This window comes from Dendropsophus ebraccatus, chromosome 10, assembly GCF_027789765.1.
Source record: "Dendropsophus ebraccatus isolate aDenEbr1 chromosome 10, aDenEbr1.pat, whole genome shotgun sequence".
Lineage (NCBI taxonomy): Eukaryota > Metazoa > Chordata > Amphibia > Anura > Hylidae > Dendropsophus > Dendropsophus ebraccatus.
Window position 1 is genome coordinate 3,436,541 of NC_091463.1, and position 24,073 is coordinate 3,460,613.

General features: G+C 47.5%; 1 protein-coding gene across 1 annotated transcript in view; it reads right to left on the reverse strand.

The window, feature by feature from the left end:
- PPP1R26 (protein phosphatase 1 regulatory subunit 26) overlaps nucleotides 1–24,073 on the reverse strand; it is a 41,881-nt gene that overhangs the window by 11,776 nt on the left and 6,032 nt on the right. Inside the window, exon 2 of the mRNA XM_069986408.1 lies at nucleotides 20,553–23,939. Within this exon, the coding sequence (XP_069842509.1) occupies nucleotides 20,553–23,893 (3,341 nt within the window). The 5' untranslated portion in view covers nucleotides 23,894–23,939. The remainder of the gene's footprint in view (nucleotides 1–20,552; nucleotides 23,940–24,073) is intronic.

Consider the following 24,073-nt stretch of genomic DNA (forward strand, 5'->3'; position numbering starts at 1 on the left):
TCACACATAGTGATATAGAGAGGGGTCACACATAGTGATATAGAGAGGGGTCACACATAGTGATATAGAGAGGGGTCACACAGTGATATAGAGAGGGGTCACACATAGTGATATAGAGAGGGGTCACACAGTGATATAGAGGTCACACATAGTGATATAGAGGTGTCACACATAGTGATATAGAGAGGTGTCACACATAGTGATATAGAGAGGGGTCACACATAGTGATATAGAGAGGGGTCACACATAGTGATATAGAGAGAGGTCACACATAGTGATATAGAGAGGTCACACATAGTGATATAGAGAGGGGTCACACATAGTGATATAGAGAGGTCACACATAGTGATATAGAGAGGGGTCACACATAGTGATATAGAGAGGGGTCACACAGTGATATAGAGGTCACACATAGTGATATAGAGGGGTCACACATAGTGATATAGAGAGGGGTCACACATAGTGATATAGAGAGGGGTCACACTAAGTGATATAGAGAGGGGTCACACATAGTGATATAGACAGAGGTCACACATAGTGATATAGAGAGGGGTCACACATAGTGATATAGAGAGGTCACACACAGTGATATAGAGAGAGGTCACACATAGTGATATAGAGAGGTCACACATAGTGATATAGAGAGGGGTCACACATAGTGATATAGAGAGGGGTCACACATAGTGATATAGAGAGAGGGGTCACACATAGTGATATAGAGAGGGGTCACACATAGTGATATAGAGAGGGGTCACACAGTGATATAGAGGTCACACATAGTGATATAGAGAGGGGTCACACATAGTGATATAGAGAGGGGTCACACATAGTGATATAGAGAGGGGTCACACATAGTGATATAGAGAGGGGTCACACATAGTGATATAGAGAGGGGTCACACATAGTGATATAGAGGGGTCACACATAGTGATATAGAGAGAGGTCACACAGTAATATAGAAGGTCACTGTGGGGGCACGCAATAGCACACACACACACACACACACACACACACAGCTGCAGCCATAGAACACTGAAGAAAAACACACAATCTTTTCCCAGAGAGAAAACCCGGCACTGAGGACAGAGGTTACAGCTACACTACTTATGTCTTCTCCTCCTCCTCTATATTACACAGGATATCTCCATATTACACCGCTGCTCATATACAGTCATCCAGCATCCAGGAAGAGACCAGCACAGATCTCCCCCCACACAATGGACTCTTCCAGCTCAGAAACAAACTGCCAAATAGTGACCGACAACTTTTCCCCGACCACCCTTATGTAATAGGCCCAGTGTCCTATTACTGATATATTCCCCGACCACCCTTATGTAATAGGGCCAGTGTCCTATTACTGATATATTCCCCGACCACCCTTATGTAATAGGGGTAGTGTCCTATTACTGATATATTCCCCGACCACCCTTATGTAATAGGGGTAGTGTCCTATTACTGATATATCCCCCGACCACCCTTATGTAATAGGGCCAGTGTCCTATTACTGATATATTCCCCGACCACCCTTATGTAATAGGGCCAGTGTCCTATTACTGATATATTCCCCGACCACCCTTATGTAATAGGGGTAATGTCCTATTACTGATATATCCCCCGACCACCCTTATCTAATAGGGCCAGTGTCCTATTACTGATATATTCCCTGACCACCCTTACGTAATAGGGCCAGTGTCCTATTACTGATATATTCCCCGACCACCCTTATGTAAAAGGGCCAGTGTCCTATTACTGATATATTCCCCGACCACCCTTATGTAATAGGGGTAGTGTCCTATTACTGATATATCCCCCGACCACCCTTATGTAATAGGGCCAGTGTCCTATTACTGATATATTCCCGACCACCCTTATGTAATAGGGCCAGTGTCCTATTACTGATATATCACCCGACCACCCTTATGTAATAGGGCCAGTGTCCTATTACTGATATATTCCCGACCACCCTTATGTAATAGGGCCAGTGTCCTATTACTGATATATCCCTCGACCACCCTTATGTAATAGTGGTAGTGTCCTATTACTGATATATTCCCCGACCACCCTTATGTAATAGGGCCAATGTCCTATTACTGATATATTCCCCGACCACCCTTATGTAATAGGGGTAGTGTCCTATTACTGACATATTCCCCGACCACCCTTATGTAATAGGGCCAGTGTCCTATTACTGATATATTCCCCGACCACCCTTATCTAATAGGGTCAGTGTCCTATTACTGATATATCCCCCGACCACCCTTATGTAATAGGGCCAGTGTCCTATTACTGATATATTCCCCGACCACCCTTATGTAATAGGGGCAGTGTCCTATTACTGATATATTCCCCGACCACCCTTATGTAATACGGGTAGTGTCCTATAACTGATATATTCCCCCGACCACCCTTATGTAATAGGGCCAGTGTCCTATTACTGATATATTCCCCGACCACCCTTATGTAATAGGGCCAGTGTCCTATTACTGATATATTCCCGACCACTATTATGTAATAGGGCCAGTGTCCTATTACTGATATATTCCCCGACTACCCTTATGTAATAGGGCCAGTGTCCTATTACTGATATATTCCCCGACCACCCTTATATAATAGGGCCAGTGTCCTATTACTGATATATCACCCGACCACCCTTATCTAATAGGGCCAGTGCCCTATTACTGATATATTCCCTGACCACCCTTATGTAATAGGGCCAGTGTCCTATTACTGATATATCCCCCGACCACCCTTATGTAATAGGGGTAGTGTCCTATTACTGATATATCCCCCGACCACCCTTATGTAATAGGGGTAGTGTCCTATTACTGATATATTCCCCGACCACCCTTATGTAATAGGGGTAGTGTCCTATTACTGATATATCCCCCGACCACCCTTATGTAATAGGGCCAGTGTCCTATTACTGATATATTCCCCGACCACCCTTATGTAATAGGGCCAGTGTCCTATTACTGATATATTCCCCGACCACCCTTATGTAATAGGGGTAATGTCCTATTACTGATATATCCCCCGACCACCCTTATCTAATAGGGCCAGTGTCCTATTACTGATATATTCCCCGACCACCCTTACGTAATAGGGCCAGTGTCCTATTACTGATATATTCCCCGACCACCCTTATGTAAAAGGGCCAGTGTCCTATTACTGATATATTCCCCGACCACCCTTATGTAATAGGGGTAGTGTCCTATTACTGATATATCCCCCGACCACCCTTATGTAATAGGGCCAGTGTCCTATTACTGATATATTCCCGACCACCCTTATGTAATAGGGCCAGTGTCCTATTACTGATATATCACCCGACCACCCTTATGTAATAGGGCCAGTGTCCTATTACTGATATATTCCCGACCACCCTTATGTAATAGGGCCAGTGTCCTATTACTGATATATCCCTCGACCACCCTTATGTAATAGTGGTAGTGTCCTATTACTGATATATTCCCCGACCACCCTTATGTAATAGGGGTAGTGTCCTATTACTGATATATCCCCCGACCACCCTTATGTAATAGGGCCAGTGTCCTATTACTGATATATTCCCCGACCACCCTTATGTAATAGGGGTAATGTCCTATTACTGATATATCCCCCGACCACCCTTATCTAATAGGGCCAGTGTCCTATTACTGATATATTCCCCGACCACCCTTATGTAATAGGCCCAGTGTCCTATTACTGATATATTCCCCGACCACCCTTATATAATAGGGCCAGTGTCCTATTACTGATATATCCCCCGACCACCCTTATGTAATAGGGCCAGTGTCCTATTACTGATATATCCCCCGACCACCCTTATGTAATAGGGCCAGTGTCCTATTACTGATATATTCCCCGACCACCCTTATGTAATAGGGCCAGTGTCCTATTACTGATATATTCCCCGACCACCCTTATGTAATAGGGCCAGTGTCCTATTACTGATATATTCCCCGACCACCCTTATGTAATAGGGCCAGTGTCCTATTACTGAGATATTCCCCGACCACCCTTATGTAATAGGGCCAGTGTCCTATTACTGATATATTCCCCGACCACCCTTATGTAATAGGGCCAGTGTCCTATTACTGATATATTCCCCGACCACCCTTATGTAATAGGGCCAGTGTCCTATTACTGATATATTCCCCGACCACCCTTATGTAATAGGGCCAGTGTCCTATGACTGATATATTCCCCGACCACCCTTATGTAATAGGGCCAGTGTCCTATTACTGATATATTCCCCGACCACCCTTATGTAATAGGGCCAGTGTCCTATTACTGATATATCCCCCGACTACCCTTATGTAATAGGGCCAGTGTCCTATTACTGATATATTCCCCGACCACCCTTATGTAATAGGGCCAGTGTCCTATTACTGATATATTCCCCTACCACCCTTATGTAATAGGGCCAGTGTCCTATTACTGATATATTCCCCGACCACCCTTATGTAATAGGGCCAGTGTCCTATTAGAATGTTGCTCATAATATATATTCATGAGCAAAACTTGTAAAATTAATATCAAAATTCAATTCTACATTTTTTAAAGATTTTTTTAAAGCTGGAGTCGGTGTCGGTACATTTTTTTCGGACTCCGACTCCAGCCAAAACTAAATCAAAATCCACAGCCCTGGATAACACAGTGATGTCACTTCCTGCATAACGCGGTGATGTCACTTCCTGGATAACGCGGTGATGTCACTTCCTGGATAACGCAGTGATGTCACTTCCTGGATAACGCAGTGATGTCACTTCCTGGATAACGCAGTGATGTCACTTCCTGGATAACGCAGTGATGTCACTTCCTGGATAACATGGGGATGTCACTTCCTGGATAACATGGTGATGTCACAGCCCAACTCCCAGAGCTGTGCGGGCTGTGGCTGCTGGAGAGGATGATGGCAGAGAGATGCTCAGTGTCCCTCAGTGTCCCCCTGCCATCATCCTCTCCAGCAGCCACAGCCTGCACAGCTCTGGGAGTTGGGCCGTGACATCACCATGTTATCCAGGAAGTGACATCACCATGTTATCCAGGAAATGACATCACCATGTTATCCAGGAAGTGACATCACCGCGTTATCCAGGAAGTGACATCGCCATGTTATCCAGGAAGTGACATCACCGCGTTATCCAGGAAGTGACATCGCCATGTTATCCAGGAAGTGACATCACCATGTTATCCAGGAAGTGACATCGCCATGTTATCCAGGAAGTGACATCGCCATGTTATCCAGGAAGTGACATCGCCACGTTATCCAGGAAGTGACATCGCCATGTTATCCAGGAAGTGACATCACCATGTTATCCAGGAAGGGACATCACCACGTTATCCAGGAAAACGATACATATACACCTACAAAAAAATACTGTACCCATATATAATATAGTCACAAAATAATTTTTTATCACAATTTTTTTTTTAGATAAAATGCAATAAAAACACGAAATGAGGTATTGGGTATTGTGTGAACAGCATCTTAGGTAATGTTCCAGTAATGGGGCTCTCTATGACATTGTTTTATGGTCTTTTGGTACATGTTGCTTACTGTAATGAACCCCTGCTGAATATGTAGATGTTATTTATTGTGCCAGGCACTTTATTTGTAGCACTTGCATTTTTGCACATTCTTGTTACATGACGGCACCTTAGTACATGCACTTTACCCATGTGTTTTCTGTAATCATCTGTTCTGATTCATTTCGCGTTTTTATTGCATTTTATACAAAAAAATTTTTTGTGATTAATAAAAAAAATTTTTGTGACTATATTATATCTGAGTACAGTATTTTTTTTTAGGTGTATATGTATCGTTTTGCTGTTGTTGCACCCAGTAAGATATCCCCACCTATATTACATTTGCATTTGCTTTATGCATCGGGGTAGAATATCGGCTATTACATTTTTTGTTCGAATGTTATCCAGGAAGTGACATCACCATGTTATCCAGGAAGTGACATCACCACGTTATCCAGGAAGTGACATCACCATGTTATCCAGGAAGTGACATCACCATGTTATCCAGGAAGTAACATCACCACGTTATCCAGGAAGTGACATCACCGCGTTATCCAGGAAGTGACATCACCATGTTATCCAGGAAGTGACATCACCGCGTTATCCAGGAAGTGACATCACTGCGTTATCCAGGAAGTAACATCACCATGTTATCCAGGAAGTGACATCACCATGTTATCCAGGAAGTGACATCACCATGTTATCCAGGAAGTAACATCACCACGTTATCCAGTAAGTGACATTACTATGTTAGGGCTCGTTCCCACTGAGCAAAAGCAGCTGAATTTCTGCGCTGAATCAGCGCTGAAATTTCAGCCGTTAAAATAGGTGCAGAGCTCATTTCCATTGTGTTGAATGGAAATTCTGCTCTGCAGTTCACACAGTGGAATTTCCGCACTGAACTAATCCGCTTTCCGCCAGAAGAATGAACATGTTCATTCTTCCGCTAGCGGAAGCCTATACAAATCAATGGGGCTCTGATTTTATGTTTCAGCGCGGATTCAGCGCGGATTCAGCGCGGAATACAAGCGTAATACAAGCGGAAATTACTCGCTGAATCAGCGCGGAAATGGGGAAAAGGGGGGGGAGGAGGATTCTAGTATATGTTCTGGTATAGTCTAGTTTACTCACCAAATACTCGCTGAATTTCAGCGCTGAATGCATGCGGATTCAGCGCGGATTCCTCGAGTATTCCGCGCTGAATTTGTCAAGAGCTGATTACGAGCTGAACACTTTCCTAGCAGAATACGCAGGGATTCTGCTTGCATTCTGCTTATATTCTGCTCGGAATTCAGCGTCAGTTGATTTCAGGCGGAAATATTTCCTTGCGTAATCCGCTCCTTTTGCTCTGTGTGAACGTAGCCTTATCCAGGAAGTAACATCACCGTGTTATCCAGGAAGTGACATCACCATGTTATCCAGGAAGTGACATCACTGCGTTATCCAGGAAGTGACATCACCGCGTTATCCAGGAAGTGACATCACCATGTTATCCAGGAAGTGAAGCCTTGATGCAGTAGTAAGTGCAGAGAGAAAAGCCCTTTATAAGCATTTCCTATAATAAGTGTATATTGGGGATTCCTATAACTTTTGGGGGGAAATACAATACTTTAATACAAATTTACACCGGACTTCTCCTTTAAGCATGTATTACACAGGGCGACTCGTTCCCCACTCGCTGCCACTACTATAACATGTGGCGGCAGGAAGCGAGTGAGTACAATGGGGGGGGGGCTGTCCAGGTGATGGCTAGACCGTCCGGGCAGCCCATAGGAGATAGCGGCGGTCTGCTGCCCCCTATCCCACGGAGCGGCCACAGGAAATCGCTGCTATATTAGTCGTCTAAAATGTTGAAGGACATATGACTGCAATGATCATCCGTCATCGTTCATGCCGCATGATGGTTGCCTTCTATTACACACAACTATTATCAGCCGTAACGGACGATATTGGCTGAATACGGCCGCTTATCGTTTTGTGTAATTATGGCCCAGCCCTAGTAGGACGTCTTGTCTCTTCCTCCTGAATATTCTAGTTACTTCTTTGTTATTCACAAACTGAACCAAAAGAATGAGAGATCAGCGGCGACGGATCCAAGAGATCAGCAGCAACAGATACGAGAGATCAGCAGCAATGGATCCAAGAGATCAGCGGCAACAGATACGAGAGATCAGCAGCAACGGATCCAAGAGGTCAGCGGTGACGGATCCGAAAGGTCAGCGGCGACAAATCCAAGAAATCAGAGGCAACAAATCAGAGAGATCAGCGGCAACAGATACGAGAGATCAGCAGCAACGGATCCGAGAGGTCAGCGGCAACAGATACGAGAGATCAGCAGCAACGGATTCAAGAGGTCAGCGGTGACGGATCCGAAAGGTCAGCGGCGACAAATCCAAGAAATCAGAGGCAACAAATCAGAGAGATCAGCGGCAACAGATACGAGAGATCAGCAGCAACGGATCCGAGAGGTCAGTGGCAACAGATCCGAGAGATCAGCAGCGACGGATCCAAAAGATCAGCAGCAACAAATCCGAGAGATTAGCGGTGACGGATCCAAAAGATCAGCGGTGACGGATCTGCATCTGTGCAGAAAGATCCTCACCCTGAACCTGCAACAGATGCCCAGCGAGTGAATGAGATTGCTGCAAATATCACTCACTTTACTGCTACAGTAATGCTCTGCAGACCCTGTACTGTATGATCACTCTTACAGTAATACTCTGCAGACCCCACACTGTGTGATCAGACTCTTACAGTAATACTCTGCAGACCCTGTATTGAGAGCAGATGTTTGTGTTTCCCGCACCGATCACATGACACTACAATTACTTATAAGCCACCCCAATCACATGACGCTACAATTACTTATAGGTCGCCCCGATCACATGACGCTACAATTACTTATAAGCCACCCCGATCACATGACACTACAATTACTTATAGACCGCCCCGATCACATGACGCTACAATTACTTATAGACAGGCCCGATCACATGACGCTGCAAACACTTATAGGCCGCCCCGATCACATGTCACTACAATTACTTATAGACCGCCCCATATTCTCTACCTGTATCACCACACAGCACGCTGTATTCTCTACCTGTAACACCACACAGCAGGCTGTATTCTCTACCTGTAACACCACACAGCACGCTGTATTCTCTACCTGTAACACCACACAGCACGCTGTATTCTCTACCTGTAACACCACACAGCACTCTGTATTCTCTACCTGTTACACCACACAGCGCTGTATTCTCTGCCTGTAACACCACACAGCACGCTGTATTCTCTACCTGTAACACCACACAGCACTGTATTCTCTATCTGTAACACCACACAGCACTCTGTATTCTCTACCTGTTACACCACACAGCGCTGTATTCTCTGCCTGTAACACCACACAGCACTGTATTCTCTACCTGTAACACCACACAGCACGCTGTATTCTCTACCTGTAACACCACACAGCACTCTGTATTCTCTACCTGTTACACCACACAGCGCTGTATTCTCTACCTGTAACACCACACAGCACAATGTATTCTCTACCTGTAACACCACACAGCACGCTGTATTCTCTACCTGTAACACCACACAGCACTGTATTCTCTACCTGTAACACCACACAGTACTGTATTCTCTACCTGTAACACCACACAGCACACTGTATTCTCTACCTGTAACACCACACAGCACGCTGTATTCTCTACCTGTAACACCACACAGCACACTGTATTCTCTATCTGTAACACCACACAGCACGCTGTATTCTCTATCTGTAACACCACACGGCACACTGTATTCTCTACCTGTAACACCACACAGCACTGTATTCTCTACCTGTTACACCACACAGCACTGTATTCTCTACCTGTAACACCACACAGCACACTGTATTCTCTACCTGTAACACCACACAGCACGCTGTATTCTCTACCTGTAACACCACACAGCACTGTATTCTCTACCTGTAACACCACACAGCACACTGTATTCTCTACCTGTAACACCACACAGCACCCTGTATTCTCTACCTGTAACACCACACAGCACCCTGTATTCTCTACCTGTAACACCACACAGCACACTGTATTCTCTACCTGTAACACCACACAGCACGCTGTATTCTCTACCTGTAACACCACACAGTACGCTGTATTCTCTACCTGTAACACCACACCGCACATTGTATCCTCTACCTGTAACACCACACAGCACGCTGTATTCTCTACCTGTATCACCACACAGCAGACTGTATTCTCTACCTGTAACACCACACAGCACGCTGTATTCTCTACCTCTAACACCACACAGCACTCTGTATTCTCTACCTGTAACACCACACAGCACGCTGTATTCTCTACCTGTAACACCACACAGCACGCTGTATTCTCTACCTGTAACACCACACAGCACGCTGTATTCTCTACCTGTAACACCACACAGCACGCTGTATTCTCTACCTGTAACACCACACAGCACGCTGTATTCTCTACCTGTAACACCACACAGCACTCTGTATTCTCTACCTGTAACACCACACAGCACACTGTATTCTCTACCTGTAACACCACACAGCACTGTATTCTCTACCTGTAACACCACACAGCGCGCTGTATTCTCTACCTGTAACACCATACAGCACACTGTATTCTCTACCTGTAACACCACACAGCAGGCTGTATTCTCTACCTGTAACACCACACAGCACTGTATTCTCTACCTGTAACACCACACAGCACCCTGTATTCTCTACCTGTAACACCACACAGCACGCTGTATTCTCTACCTGTAACACAACACAGCACTGTATTCTCTACCTGTAACACCACACAGCACACTGTATTCTCTACCTGTAACACCACACAGCACACTGTATTCTCTACCTGTAACACCACACAGCACACTGTATTCTCTACCTGTAACACCACACAGCACGCTGTATTCTCTACCTGTAACACCACACAGCACGCTGTATTCTCTACCTGTAACACCACACAGCACTCTGTATTCTCTACCTGTAACACCACACAGCACGCTGTATTCTCTACCTGTAACACCACACAGCACACTGTATTCTCTACCTGTAACACCACACAGCACACTGTATTCTCTACCTGTAACACCACACAGCACACTGTATTCTCTACCTGTAACACCACACAGCACACTGTATTCTCTACCTGTAACACCACACAGCACACTGTATTCTCTACCTGTAACACCACACAGCACACTGTATTCTCTACCTGTAACACCACACAGCACACTGTATTCTCTACCTGTAACACCACACAGCACTGTATTCTCTACCTGTAACACCACACAGCACTGTATTCTCTACCTCTAACACCACACAGCACGCTGTATTCTCTACCTGTATCACCACACAGCGCTGTATTCTCTACCTGTAACACCACACAGCACACTGTATTCTCTACCTGTAACACCACACAGCACCCTGTATTCTCTACCCGTAACACCACACAGCACTGTATTCTCTACCTGTAACACCACACAGCACGCTGTATTCTCTACCTGTAACACCACACAGCACACTGTATTCTCTACCTGTAACACCACACAGCACACTGTATTCTCTACCTGTAACACCACACAGCACGCTGTATTCTCTACCTGTAACACCACACAGCACTGTATTCTCTTCCTGTAACACCACACAGCACTGTATTCTCTACCTGTAACACCACACAGCACACTGTATTCTCTACCTGTAACACCACACAGCACACTGTATTCTCTACCTGTAACACCACACAGCGTGCTGTATTCTCTACCTGTAACACCACACAGCACACTGTATTCTCTACCTGTAACACCACACAGCACGCTGTATTCTCTACCTGTAACACCACACACCACACTGTATTCTCTACCTGTAACACCACACAGCACTGTATTCTCTACCTGTAACACCACACAGCACACTGTATTCTCTACCTGGAACACCACACAGCACACTGTATTCTCTACCTGTAACACCACACAGCACTGTATTCTCTACCTGTAACACCACACAGCACGCTGTATTCTCTACCTGTAACACCACACAGCACCCTCTATTCTCTACCTGTAACACCACACAGCATGCTGTATTCTCTACCTGTAACACCACACAGCACTCTGTATTCTCTACCTGTAACACCACACAGCAGACTGTATTCTCTACCTGTAACACCACACAGCACACTGTATTCTCTACCTGTAACACCACACAGCACGCTGTATTCTCTACCTGTAACACCACACAGCACGCTGTATTCTCTACCTGTAACACCACACAGCACACTGTATTCTCTACCTGTAACACCACACAGCACGCTGTATTCTCTACCTGTAACACCACACAGCACTGTATTCTCTACCTGTAACACCACACAGCACGCTGTATTCTCTACCTGTAACACCACACAGCACGCTGTATTCTCTACCTGTAACACCACACAGCACACACTGTATTCTCTACCTGTAACACCCACACAGCACTGTATTCTCTACCTGTAACACCACACAGCACGCTGTATTCTCTACCTGTAACACCACACAGCACGCTGTATTCTCTACCTGTAACACCACACAGCACGCTGTATTCTCTACCTGTAACACCACACAGCACTGTATTCTCTACCTGTAACACCACACTGTATTCTCTACCTGTAACACCACACAGCACACTGTATTCTCTACCTGTAACACCACACAGCACTCTGTATTCTCTACCTGTAACACCACACAGCACGCTGTATTCTCTACCTGTAACACCACACAGCACGCTGTATTCTCTACCTGTAACACCACACAGCACGCTGTATTCTCTACCTGTAACACCACACAGCACACTGTATTCTCTACCTGTAACACCACACAGCACGCTGTATTCTCTACCTGTAACACCACACAGCACTGTATTCTCTACCTGTAACACCACACAGCACGCTGTATTCTCTACCTGTAACACCACACAGCACACTGTATTCTCTACCTGTAACACCACACAGCACTGTATTCTCTACCTGTAACACCACACAGCACGCTGTATTCTCTACCTGTATCACCACACAGCACTGTATTCTCTACCTGTATCACCACACAGCACTGTATTCTCTACCTGTAACACCACACAGCACTGTATTCTCTACCTGTAACACCACACAGCACGCTGTATTCTCTACCTGTAACACCACACAGCACTGTATTCTCTACCTGTAACACCACACAGCACTCTGTATTCTCTACCTGTAACACCACACAGCACACTGTATTCTCTACCTGTAACACCACACAGCACACTGTATTCTCTACCTGTAACACCACACAGCACACTGTATTCTCTACCTGTAACACCACACAGCACACTGTATTCTCTACCTGTAACACCACACAGCACACTGTATTCTCTACCTGTAACACCACACAGCACACTGTATTCTCTACCTGTAACACCACACAGCACGCTGTATTCTCTACCTGTAACACCACACAGCACTGTATTCTCTACCTGTAACACCACACAGCACGCTGTATTCTCTACCTGTAACACTACACAGCACTGTATTCTCTACCTGTAACACCACACAGTACGCTGTATTCTCTACCTGTAACACTACACAGCACTGTATTCTCTACCTGTAACACCACACAGCACTGTATTCTCTACCTGTAATGCTGATATTGGAATAAAGCAAAGAACTTTTTAAATTATTTTTTTCTTTTTCTTTCCACGCACCTATTATGATCTAGCATCTTTTATCTTTGAAATTGATTCCCACTTTATCCGATACTATCTTACATGGGATATACTGTTTAGGCCTTGTTTTTTGTGCAGGTGGGATTGGTGCCAGCTCTTATCCTCTCTGCTGTTTAGCATTATCTAATTGTGTTACTGCATCATTTTTTGTGCAGATGCTGCAGTACTGCAATGACACTCCAACATGTGTTAACACAGCCCTAATTTCTCTGTAGACATTTGCACAATCAGTGAAGTTAAAACACCTGCTTCTGGCCGGTCACAGATGGTGAATCACGCCCTGCCCCCTGTCTGCATCATCAGCCTGTCCTCAGCAAACACACACAATGTGAGACAGAGGCATGGAAGATTTGTCTCCTAAGGTGGGAGAGCAGTGGGGGCAGAAGACATTGTGAAGTTTTCCTTATCCGGAGTCCCCCTTTAAATTGTCAGAGAAGACATAAGGCCCCTTCCCACATCTGTGGCCGTTTTTACCATCAGGAAACACTAATTAGGAAGCTTCCGTCAACCATAAGACTAAGCGAATGGAGGAGGAATAAAAACCACACCACCACATACTCACCAGCTGCAGTGGTGCCCTCCTTGCTCTTCTGGCTATGCAAGCGCTCAAGTAGGTCACTCATGCACCACAGTGCTCGAGGGGAAAAGAACGGCATCAGGCACAAAGCTGCCTCTGGGTAGAACAGTGATTGACAGGGCTGGGAGCCAACCACCCCCGGATGTCAGACACGGCACTGCTTTTAACTATCTGCGCTAATTAGGAGCACATACAGTTAAAGGGCCAGATGCCGCTGCTGGGACAGAGCGGTGAACAGTATTCCCGACACTTACCTATAGGGGCGACTGGGCTGCGAACTAGTATGCTGGCTCCTCTATGGCAGGAAGTTAACAGCATCATAGGCAGTACCCACCACAGCGACTGGATGCCAGTGGCGGATTAACTGTATCATGGGTCCCAGGCTGCCCACAGATCTATAGTCCACCTGAGGTGCTGCACTTATATAACATTTCCTAGCCACCTATGAGGAAGCTCCCCATCTACAGTGCTCCCTTCTGTAGCCAATGCGGTATTAGCACCCCTTAAAACTGCCCCATAAATTAGTCACCCCCACACAGTACTGAACCCATTATTTCCCCCCATGCAGATCTCTATATTAACGTCCAATACAGTAGTCAGTCCCCCACCAATAGTGCCCCATACAGTAGTCAGTCCCCCACCAATAGTGCCCCAGAGTAGTCAGTCCCCCACCAATAGTGCCCCATACAGTAGTCAGTCCCCCACCAATAGTGCCCCATACAGTAGTCAGTCCCCCAATAGTGCCCCATACAGTAGTCAGTTTCACACCAATAGTGCCCCATCAAGTAGTCAGCCCCCCACCAATAGTGCCCCATATAGTAGTCAGTCTCCCCAATAGTGCCCCCCTGGTGGGTGTTTTTTAATTTTAATATCCAAAGGTGTTAAGTAGGGAGATGATTTAGCTCTCTGCAATTTTGAGTCTCCTATTAGTTGCGGTGTGCATGACACTGTGAACCAATGTGACCACATGCTGCTAGCAGTAAGACCTAACCACTAGTGTTGTTACTATGTGGCCATAAAATATACGTTTGTATGACTAATCCGTCTGATCACAGCGTCTAAAGGACACATTTATCTGCAACATTGTAACAGTCTCTATATTACTGATTCTTATCCTATCCTGCCATCTTCTGGCTATCCAATATACTGCAGGTCCCGTGGGCTACAATAGTGTTGGATGTACACTATTTGGTAATCTCTATTAGAAACAACTCTCCCGAACATCTTTATTAATTTTATTATTAGTTTATTGCACACGGTTATTAAAAGAATCTCATTAAAAGCTACGTTTTAATCTTAAGGGATCTGTATAGTATAGGATTTCTTTTTTTGTTAATCACTATTGTACCTAGCATGATTGATCCTGGGCAACCCCTTGTTGTATATAATAGTGCCCCATACAGTAGTTAGTCCCCCACCCATAGTGCCCCATACGGTAGTTAGTCCCCCACCCATAGTGCCCCATACGGTAGTCAGTCCCCCACCCACAGTGCCCCATACGGTAGTCAGTCCCCCACCCACAGTGCCCCATACGGTAGTCAGTCCCCCACCCACAGTGCCCCATACCGTAGTCAGTCCCCCACCCACAGTGCCCCATACCGTAGTCAGTCCCCCACCCACAGTGCCCCATACAGTAGTCAGTCCCCCACCCACAGTGCCCCATACAGTAGTCAGTCCCCCACCCACAGTGCCGCATACAGTAGTCAGTCCCCCACCCACAGTGCCCCATACAGTAGTCAGTCCCCCACCCACCGTGCCCCATACAGTAGTCAGTCCCCCACCCACAGTGCCCCATACAGTAGTCAGTCCCCCACCCATAGTGCCCCAGACAGTAGTCAGTCCCCCACCCATAGTGCCCCAGACAGTAGTCAGTCCCCCACCCATAGTGCCCCATACAGTAGTCAGTCCCCCACCAATAGTGCCCCATACAGTAGTCAGTCCCCCAAACGTTTGTTACTTACCTCATTATTGCCCCTCTTTATAGTTTGCTTCTCTTCCAGGTAGATGGGCTGGACTTCAATGCTGCGGCTGCTCCGCCTGAAGGATATACCTGGCACAAGCAGCCTATGTGATGATGCCACCAAGCTTCCCGTGACAGGACGTGGCACTGCCTTCTATTACAACACACTTCTAGGCAGCTGTCATTTTTTTTTCTTTTTTTTGCAGAAATCAGTAGTATAAACGATTTTAAGAAACTCTAGAATAGGTTTTATTAGGCAGAAAAGCCTCTTTCTGTACTCAAAAAGCAATCTCCCAGCCTCCCCCACTCACTTCTTATCTGTTCATTATCAGGCAAACACGTCAGAGAAGCCAGTGAAGACGGGTTCTGCTGTGTCTATTATATCCTATGGAGGGGGGAGGGGACGAGGGAGATGAGTGAGCAGGGAGAAGAGACATGAAGGTCAGCTGATTTAAGAATGGGGACCTAAAATGCTGGACTCTATCTAGGAACTTGCTGAGAGAAGATTTCAGGGTGTTGTGCAGGACTACTCCGTGCTCACTCACTCCTCTCAGCCCCTCCCCTCTCCATAGAGCATAATGGACACAGAAATCCTGCTTCTTCTGAAGTCAGGGGGGAGCTAGGAAAACTGCTTTTTCAGTACAGAAGGAAACTCTTTTGGTAAATAAAACCTATTACAGTGTTTCTTAAAATCGCTTGTACTATGACAGTTACGCTTTAAGCAATGCGAGCTGTAATAGGAGGCGGCGTGTCCCGGAACAGGCAGGGCATGCTTCTGTGGCAGGTACATCCTGCAGTTTATAATATGGACAGTCCAGGCAGGCGCCCAGACCGCTCATATTATAATTAGCTGTGCTGTCTCATTGGCAGGCCATCGCTAGGGCCCAAGAATAATGAGGTTGACGTGCCTGATCTTCATGATGAGCCAATTACGGCTCCATGATGACATGTGACCCTGGTAAAACCATGACCGTAATGGGATGTATGTCCTAGTGGTGTGGTGGCGATAGGCGAGTACACAGCATAATATACCAGAGGGCGACCTCCGGAGGGGGCACTAGGAGACTTCTGTCTGCTGATCACAATATCACTTCCAGGCCAACGTACAGTGCGACCACAGGAGCCGCTGATGATAAGCCATCACGCAGATAGCCAGGTTTAACTGTCTGTGTCCTGGATATGCCCGCCATTACACTGAAGCCTCCACATCACTGGAAGGGAGGTACCCAAGGCTGTGATGCTTCAGCTCTTACTAAACTACAACTCCCAGCATCTACAGCAGGGTGTCAAACTCCACGACAACCAGGCATGATGGGCAGGTATGACACCCCGATCTAGAGCCTTCTCCCCAAACCTGTGACTGCTCCCCCATGCATTACAAAACTACCACCCCTAGCATGCCTGGACAGCAGTGACCTTCAAAAGGGTACTCCAGCAAAAAAATAAAAATCAACTGGTGTGAATTTTTAAAATGATTTTGATTTATTCATCTCCAGTCTTTCAGTACTTATCAGCTGCTGTATGTCCTGCAGGAAGTGGTATATTCTCTCTAGTCTAACAGAGCTCTCTGCTGCCACACCTGTCCATGTCAGGAACTGTCCAGAGCAGGAGAGGTTTTCTATGGGGATTTGCTGCTGCTCTGGACAGTTCCTGACATGGACAGAGGTGGCAGCAGAGAGCACTGTGTCAGACTGGAGAGAATAAACCATTTCCTGCAGGACATACAGCAGCTGATAAGTAATGGACAACTGGAGATTATTTTACAAAAGTAAATTACAAATATATAGATAACTGACGCCAGTTGATTTGAAAAAAAAATTCACTTGAAGCGCCCTTAAATAATAACACCCCCCAGACAGCGCCCCCTACCGGTACCAGATACATGAAGAGCAATAAATCCCAGTGCAGAAATGAAACATTCGGCTTCACGTGACACAAACCCTGAGCCAAGACTCGAACAACAAGCAGTTTTGTATTAGATTTTTTTTTTTTCCAAGAAAAGGAGAAAGTTTTTACATCATTTACAAAATCTACAGAATATAAGATAAGATCATGGCAGGATGCGTGGAGAGAGAAGCCCCCCGGACACCACCGTCCAGGGGAACAAACGCTTAAAATCAAAATCCTCATTACAAGAAAATAACAAACCGATTAAAAAGGAGGAGGAGGAGGAGTGCAAATAAGAGGAGGAGGAATCCTTCAGAGTCTGCACAGAGAACAAAGGGATCTACAGGTATCAAACTTCTGGAATGTTCCTGGGATTGTATGAGAGGGAGGGGCCCCGAGCACAAAGGTGCGGTTACACCCGGGGGTCACCAGCTAATGACTTAGGGTCCTATTCCACAGGCTGACCAGGGCCCGATCATCAATGTAAACAAGCGACGATCTGCTAGATTGGCGCTCGTTTACTGGCCCTATTCCACGGCCCGATAATCGTTTAGCGAGGGCTGCAGGGACATCGTTACCTATCTCCTTGCAGCCCTTGTTTAAACATTATACTTTACCCATCCAGGCTGTAGAGCTTCTTCTGTGCTCCTTCTCCCCGAGTCCCGCACACAGCAGTAGCTTTAAAACACGGCCAGTCTGAGCTGACAGACCACTCAGCCAATCACTGTCCGGTACCGCCGCGGCCAGTGATTGGCTGAGCGGTCTGTCAGCTCACACCGGCCGCTCCGAAGCTACTGCTGCGAGCTGGACCGAGAGAAGGAGCACAGAAGAAGCTCTGCAGCCTGGATAAGTATGATGGTTTTTAAATCATCGGTCGCCTGCTGCCCACCGCCATTCCATGTAGCGATGCGCAGGCGGCAACCGATGATTTTAGGTTTGAACCTAAATGAACGATCAGCCGATGACGCGATCGGCTGATCGTTCTCTCTACTCCACGGAGCAATAATCAGCCGAATCGGGCCAATTATCACTCCATGGAATAGGCCCCTTACTCCTGGAGAGTTGTGGGATTCATCAAGCTTTCCCTTAAAGCGAATCTACTACTTAGATCATTACTTAGACCCAATTGGCATCAGAAACGATGTAGACGGCAGGAACCATATAAAAACCTTTCAATGATCTGAGTAGCAAAATCACTTTAAAAAGTTTGTCATTTAAAAAAATACTAGGAATGTCACAAGTTTTGATCAGTTGGGGCAGAATGTTCAGAGCCAAAACAATGTGTAAAGCAAGTAGGGAGAGAAGCGCAGCTCAGCAATTGGCTCTCCCAGGCTGTCACATGGCTACAGCTGGGCTCCTCCTAGAGATCAGTCGAGGCCTGATCACACAGACCCAAAACAATCAAAGCTTCTGACCCATCTCCACAATGTTTTTTCTTTTTAAGTTAAAGTGCCCAGTTAAAGTTTAAAACTAGTGAAGGTGCGGGCAGATCCAGGAGAACAGAATTTTTTCTATTCCCTTAAATTGTGATGTAGTGGAGCTCTGTCACCGCTGCCTATAGGATGTAGGTCCTCTAGTCTCAGACCTAAGGCTGCCACACACAGACATCAGCCGAACCTGCCGATCCCAGAGGGACCGCCTCCCCCAACAGGTGTCTGGGAGGAGGACACGCCCACCCCAAACAGATGACGTCAGGGAGGAGGACGCGTCCACCCCGAAGAGATGACGTCAGGGAGGAGGACATTCCCAACAGATGTCAGGAAGAAGGACGTCCCCCCAACAGATGACATCAGGGAGGAGGACCACCACCACCACAGATGACGTCAGGGAGGAGGACGCCCCCCCAACAGATGACGTCAGGGAGGAGGACGCCCCCCCAACAGATGACGTCAGGGAGGAGGACGCCCCCCCAACAGATGACGTCAGGGAGGAGGACATCCCCAACAGATGTCAGGAAGAAAGACGTCCCCCCAACAGATGACATCAGGGAGGAGGACCACCACCACCACAGATGACGTCAGGGAGGAGGACGCCCCCCAACAGATGACGTCAGGGAGGAGGACGCCCCCCCAACAGATGACGTCAGGGAGGAGGACGCCCCCCCAACAGATGACGTCAGGGAGGAGGACGCCCCCCCAACAGATGACGTCAGGGAGGAGGACGCCCCCCCAACAGATGACGTCAGGGAGGAGGACATCCCCAACAGATGTCAGGAAGAAGGACGTCCCCCCAACAGATGACATCAGGGAGGACCCCCGACACCACCACAGATGACGTCAGGGAGGAGGACCCCCCCCCCCCAACAGATGATGTCAGGGAGGACCCCCCCCCCCCCCGACAGATGTCAGAGAGGAGGAAGTCCCCCCCAACAGATGACCTCAGGGAGGTCAGCCGTCCCCCTCCAAAGATGTCATGGAGGTAATTGGCCATGAATTTTAGCACTCAGTGCCATTTTCGGTAGAGATAAGCCCCCGTCAGGACTGTGACAGTGGATTTCTCCCCTCTTCCCATGGGAGAATTGAATAGGAATATCTTGTCTAGGCCATGAGCTGTCATTTGTGTATGGCAGCCTACTGAGAAGGCTAGAGGAAGAAGCAATCCCATAATATAACGGTCTAGCAGACCACATTAGTAATGGATCCAATTCCTCTGTCACATATAGGTAGAGTGGACACAGTATCTATATCCATACACCTGTGAGTGGATTATTGGATGGTATATAGTATACACCTGCCCATAAGTTCCTTCCAATAGAGGCTAATGCCAAGGCATGACTTGTACTATATACAGTGTTGTGTACCTGCGGAGCCTATAGTACTTACACTTTCTCTCTCTGCACCATGCTAGCTCCTGCCTCTCTATCCTCGGCTGCTCGCTGGGTGACATTAGGGCGCCTGCTCTCTCCATCTAGAAGCCCTGCTGTTGTCTCGCTTGCTTTGGTTATGAGGGTGGGAATCTCTCCTGCCTTGCCGGGGGTAATAACCATGGCCTCACCGTTTCGGGTTTGCTGAAAAGTAAAGGGGGCAGTGCATGCGGATGGGTGGGCCGCTACCTGACTAGGACAGTACTGAATGCTCATGAGGTTCAGGCCAGTGTCATAGGTGGCTGCGTTTATGGGGAGACATAGGGAGGCTGAAGTTTCTTGCATCACTTTGGTGGTTACCACATACAATGCGGGGCGGACCATGGGGGCGGCGAGAGAGAAGGCAGGGGCTTGTACCACTTTCGGCTGTTCTAAGATGAGGGTTTTTTTCTGACAGTTCCCCAGCTGAGCGATAGCTCCTCCAGGATTGTACAAGTCCGTGGCCAGCCTGGCTGTTCCAGTCTTCCCTACATTTAATAGAAGCTGCTGTTCTCTTCCTGAAATGTATTTAACGCCAGCCACAAAGTTCCCGGAGATTGGTATGGTCCCTTGGGAGCTGTTCACTCCAGTTTTCACTATCGGCAGTGTCTTCTCGGCTGGCCGTGTGACACACTCTCTCTTGACGATGACGCTGTGGACCGGAGCGGCTGCCTTGGCTATGCTTGCAGGCTGGTGTACCCCGGCAGCTGCCGGAGACAAGTTGTCTTTATAGCTGTATAGCCGCTGTATGACGGCAGCGGGCTGCAGTGCTGCTGGCGCACTGGAGCGATCTTTCTCACGGACTTTTTGGAGAATGGTCTCAGTCACAGAACTGGATAAGACCCTGGGCTCCTTCTTTAAGGGTGCAGCCTTGATAGCGGTGGGGACAATGACAGGAGCGGCTGTCCTTTGTGCTGCAGACAGTTCGGCGGACTCCCGCGCTCGCTCGGCCAGGAACTTTCTTATTTCTTGCTCTATGCTATCATCACTGTCCACTGAGCTGCTGTCCTGGGGATCGGGCAAGGCACTACTACTACTAACCTTCACTGACTTCTCTGAGGCACACGCTGGCTTACAGTCCATGGGTTTGCTAACAGAAGAGGAGTCCGTACTTCCCACTGGAAACTTTTTCTCTTCCTTCACTTTAACGTTAGTCTTTGACTTCTTGAGGGGATTTTCCTTCAGTTCGTTGGGAATTACGAGGCAGCTTTTGATAACGAGGGGTTTGGGATGGCAGTCCTTCTGCTCCACAGTTCCCCCTAGGGTTTCCAACGATCGGGTTGTGGTTTCCCCAAATCGGACCTTCTTCTTACACTGTGGTCGGCCATCTTTTGGTCTCTTTTTCCACTTTCTTTTAGACCTCAGCAGGTCCTTTATAGCGGAGTCCAGGTCTTCATCGCTGTCCAGAGAGCTGCTCTTATCCCCGCTGCAGTTACTTCTCACCTTCATGTACATTTTTCGTCTCCCTCCAATCACTCCGGGAGAAGACTCCAGACTTTCCATAGCTTGGATAATGTGATGCTTGGCATCCTCAGACTGGCGTGGAGGCTTATAAGAGTCCTCTGAGCACGGCTCAGTAGTTTTACTCAAGTGTTGAGTAAAGGGTACGGCAGAATGGACTGGGCTGCTATCAACATTCACAGACTCAACCCCTTTACCAGAAGATTCCTTCAGTACAATTTTGCTTTCGATGACTTTGCCTTTACTTGTGCCAGCTGCCTTAGCACCGGGAGGGGGCAGCTGTTTTGGGGGGTCAGACTTTTGTTCCTTTGGTATCTGTTTGGCTGAGGTTGTGCCCTGACTCTCCGCTTGTGCCTTCTGAGCCAGAAATGTTCTAATCTCTTGCTCTATGCTGTCATCGCTGTCCACAGAGCTGTCACTCACACACGGGGATGCCAGCTCAGCTGGAGGCTTCTCATGCAAAACTGATAAAGAACTTTGTGGTTGTGAAGGCAATATGGCCTTGGAGATGTCCAGTATGGCCTCCGCACACATCAGCTCTGCCGCTGTCTCCGCTCTGCGCGTAGCTGCTACTTCAGTTTGGTATTCCAGACTCCGCTCATCTCCAGAATGTAAGGCTCTCTTACTCGTGAAGTCTTGAGACGCTGTCGTTTTGATGGTGGTCAGTTTTCTCTTCCTATGGTCTGTCGTCTTTTTCAGGGATTCAGGAGGGGACGTCTTCGTCTGGCACTGAGCAGCGTCTGACGCTGCATGCGCTGTGCTTTTCCTGTCTTTCTCTGGATATGACCTGGGAGCAGAGGAGCTGAAACTTCCTTCCAATCTGCTTTTTTCCAGTTGGTAGAGCTGAATGGCTTCCTCAATGCCATCATCACTGCTGGAGTCTGAGAGATCGGCACACTGAGCAGGAGGAGGAGGAGGTGGAGGAGGAGGAGGAGGAGGAAGGGCTGGTCTCATGACGTTGGACTTGGCTGGGCCGGGAGCTGCCTTCAGGTGGAAGTTACTTCTCCAGCTTTCTGCTTTAGGTTTGGGATTCTTAGCCGGTAGATTAAGGCTCTCGGTTTTGACGGCTGGCCCCTTCAGTCCTTGCTTGAAGCTGGATTTCTCTACAGCCTTGATGGGTTTTGGTTTGGCTGCACAGGGTGCGGCTTTTTTTATGGCTCCGGACTCGCTTAGATTATTTTGCAGCTTCTTCTCGATAAGAAACTGCTCGATTTCCTCTTTGATGCTCTGCTCGAAGGAGTCATCGCTCCCCACACTGTCTGGGGAGGAGCAGCGGGACAGGCTCTGCATGGGGAAGGAATCGCACACTTTAGGGGAGGTCACCATCTTGACGGGTGACCTCCTGGCCGGGGCGGCTTTTACTTTGTCTCCGTCATGTTCTGCAGCAATGTGTGGGCTCTTGGCTACAGTGACTGAGGATGACGGGGTGGCGTTGCCCTTGTTCTTTAAGTACTCCTGGATGGCTTCTTCAATGTCTCTGTCTACAGAATCATCACTGTCCGAGTCCAGAGCGAGATCCCTGAAGCCCGTGTCCTCCTCTTTAATGTCTTTGAAATGTGTCGGGACGATGAGTGCGGCAGTCTCTCTAGCGTGTGCTCTGAACAGGGCCGGACCACCCTTCACTCCTCTGTCAATGTGAAGATCCCCCTTTCTGTTCTTCTGCATAATCCGCTCATATTCAAAGTTCACAGTCAGAGAAGACACATCATTCTGTGGACTGTCTATAGCACCCTCAACGTCTGCGGCTACCGGTACGGGCTGAGGAAGGGCGGGGGTCACTCTACAGGGTGCAGTGTTACATCCAAACGGCGTCCATTGTGTCTGAAAAGCTGCCAGAGGAGGAGCGTTCAGAAGGAACATTCTAGCTGTAGGTGCGATGTCTGCGAACACCAGAGGATCTCATATCCTGAAGGGGGAAGAGAGAGAGGAAGGGTTAACAGGAAGCAAATACAAGACCACACAATACAGGAGACCCCCCCTAAAAGTGGTGGTGGGGGGGATCCGGAGAGGAAGCACCTTCTGTTATGCCAGAATAACATG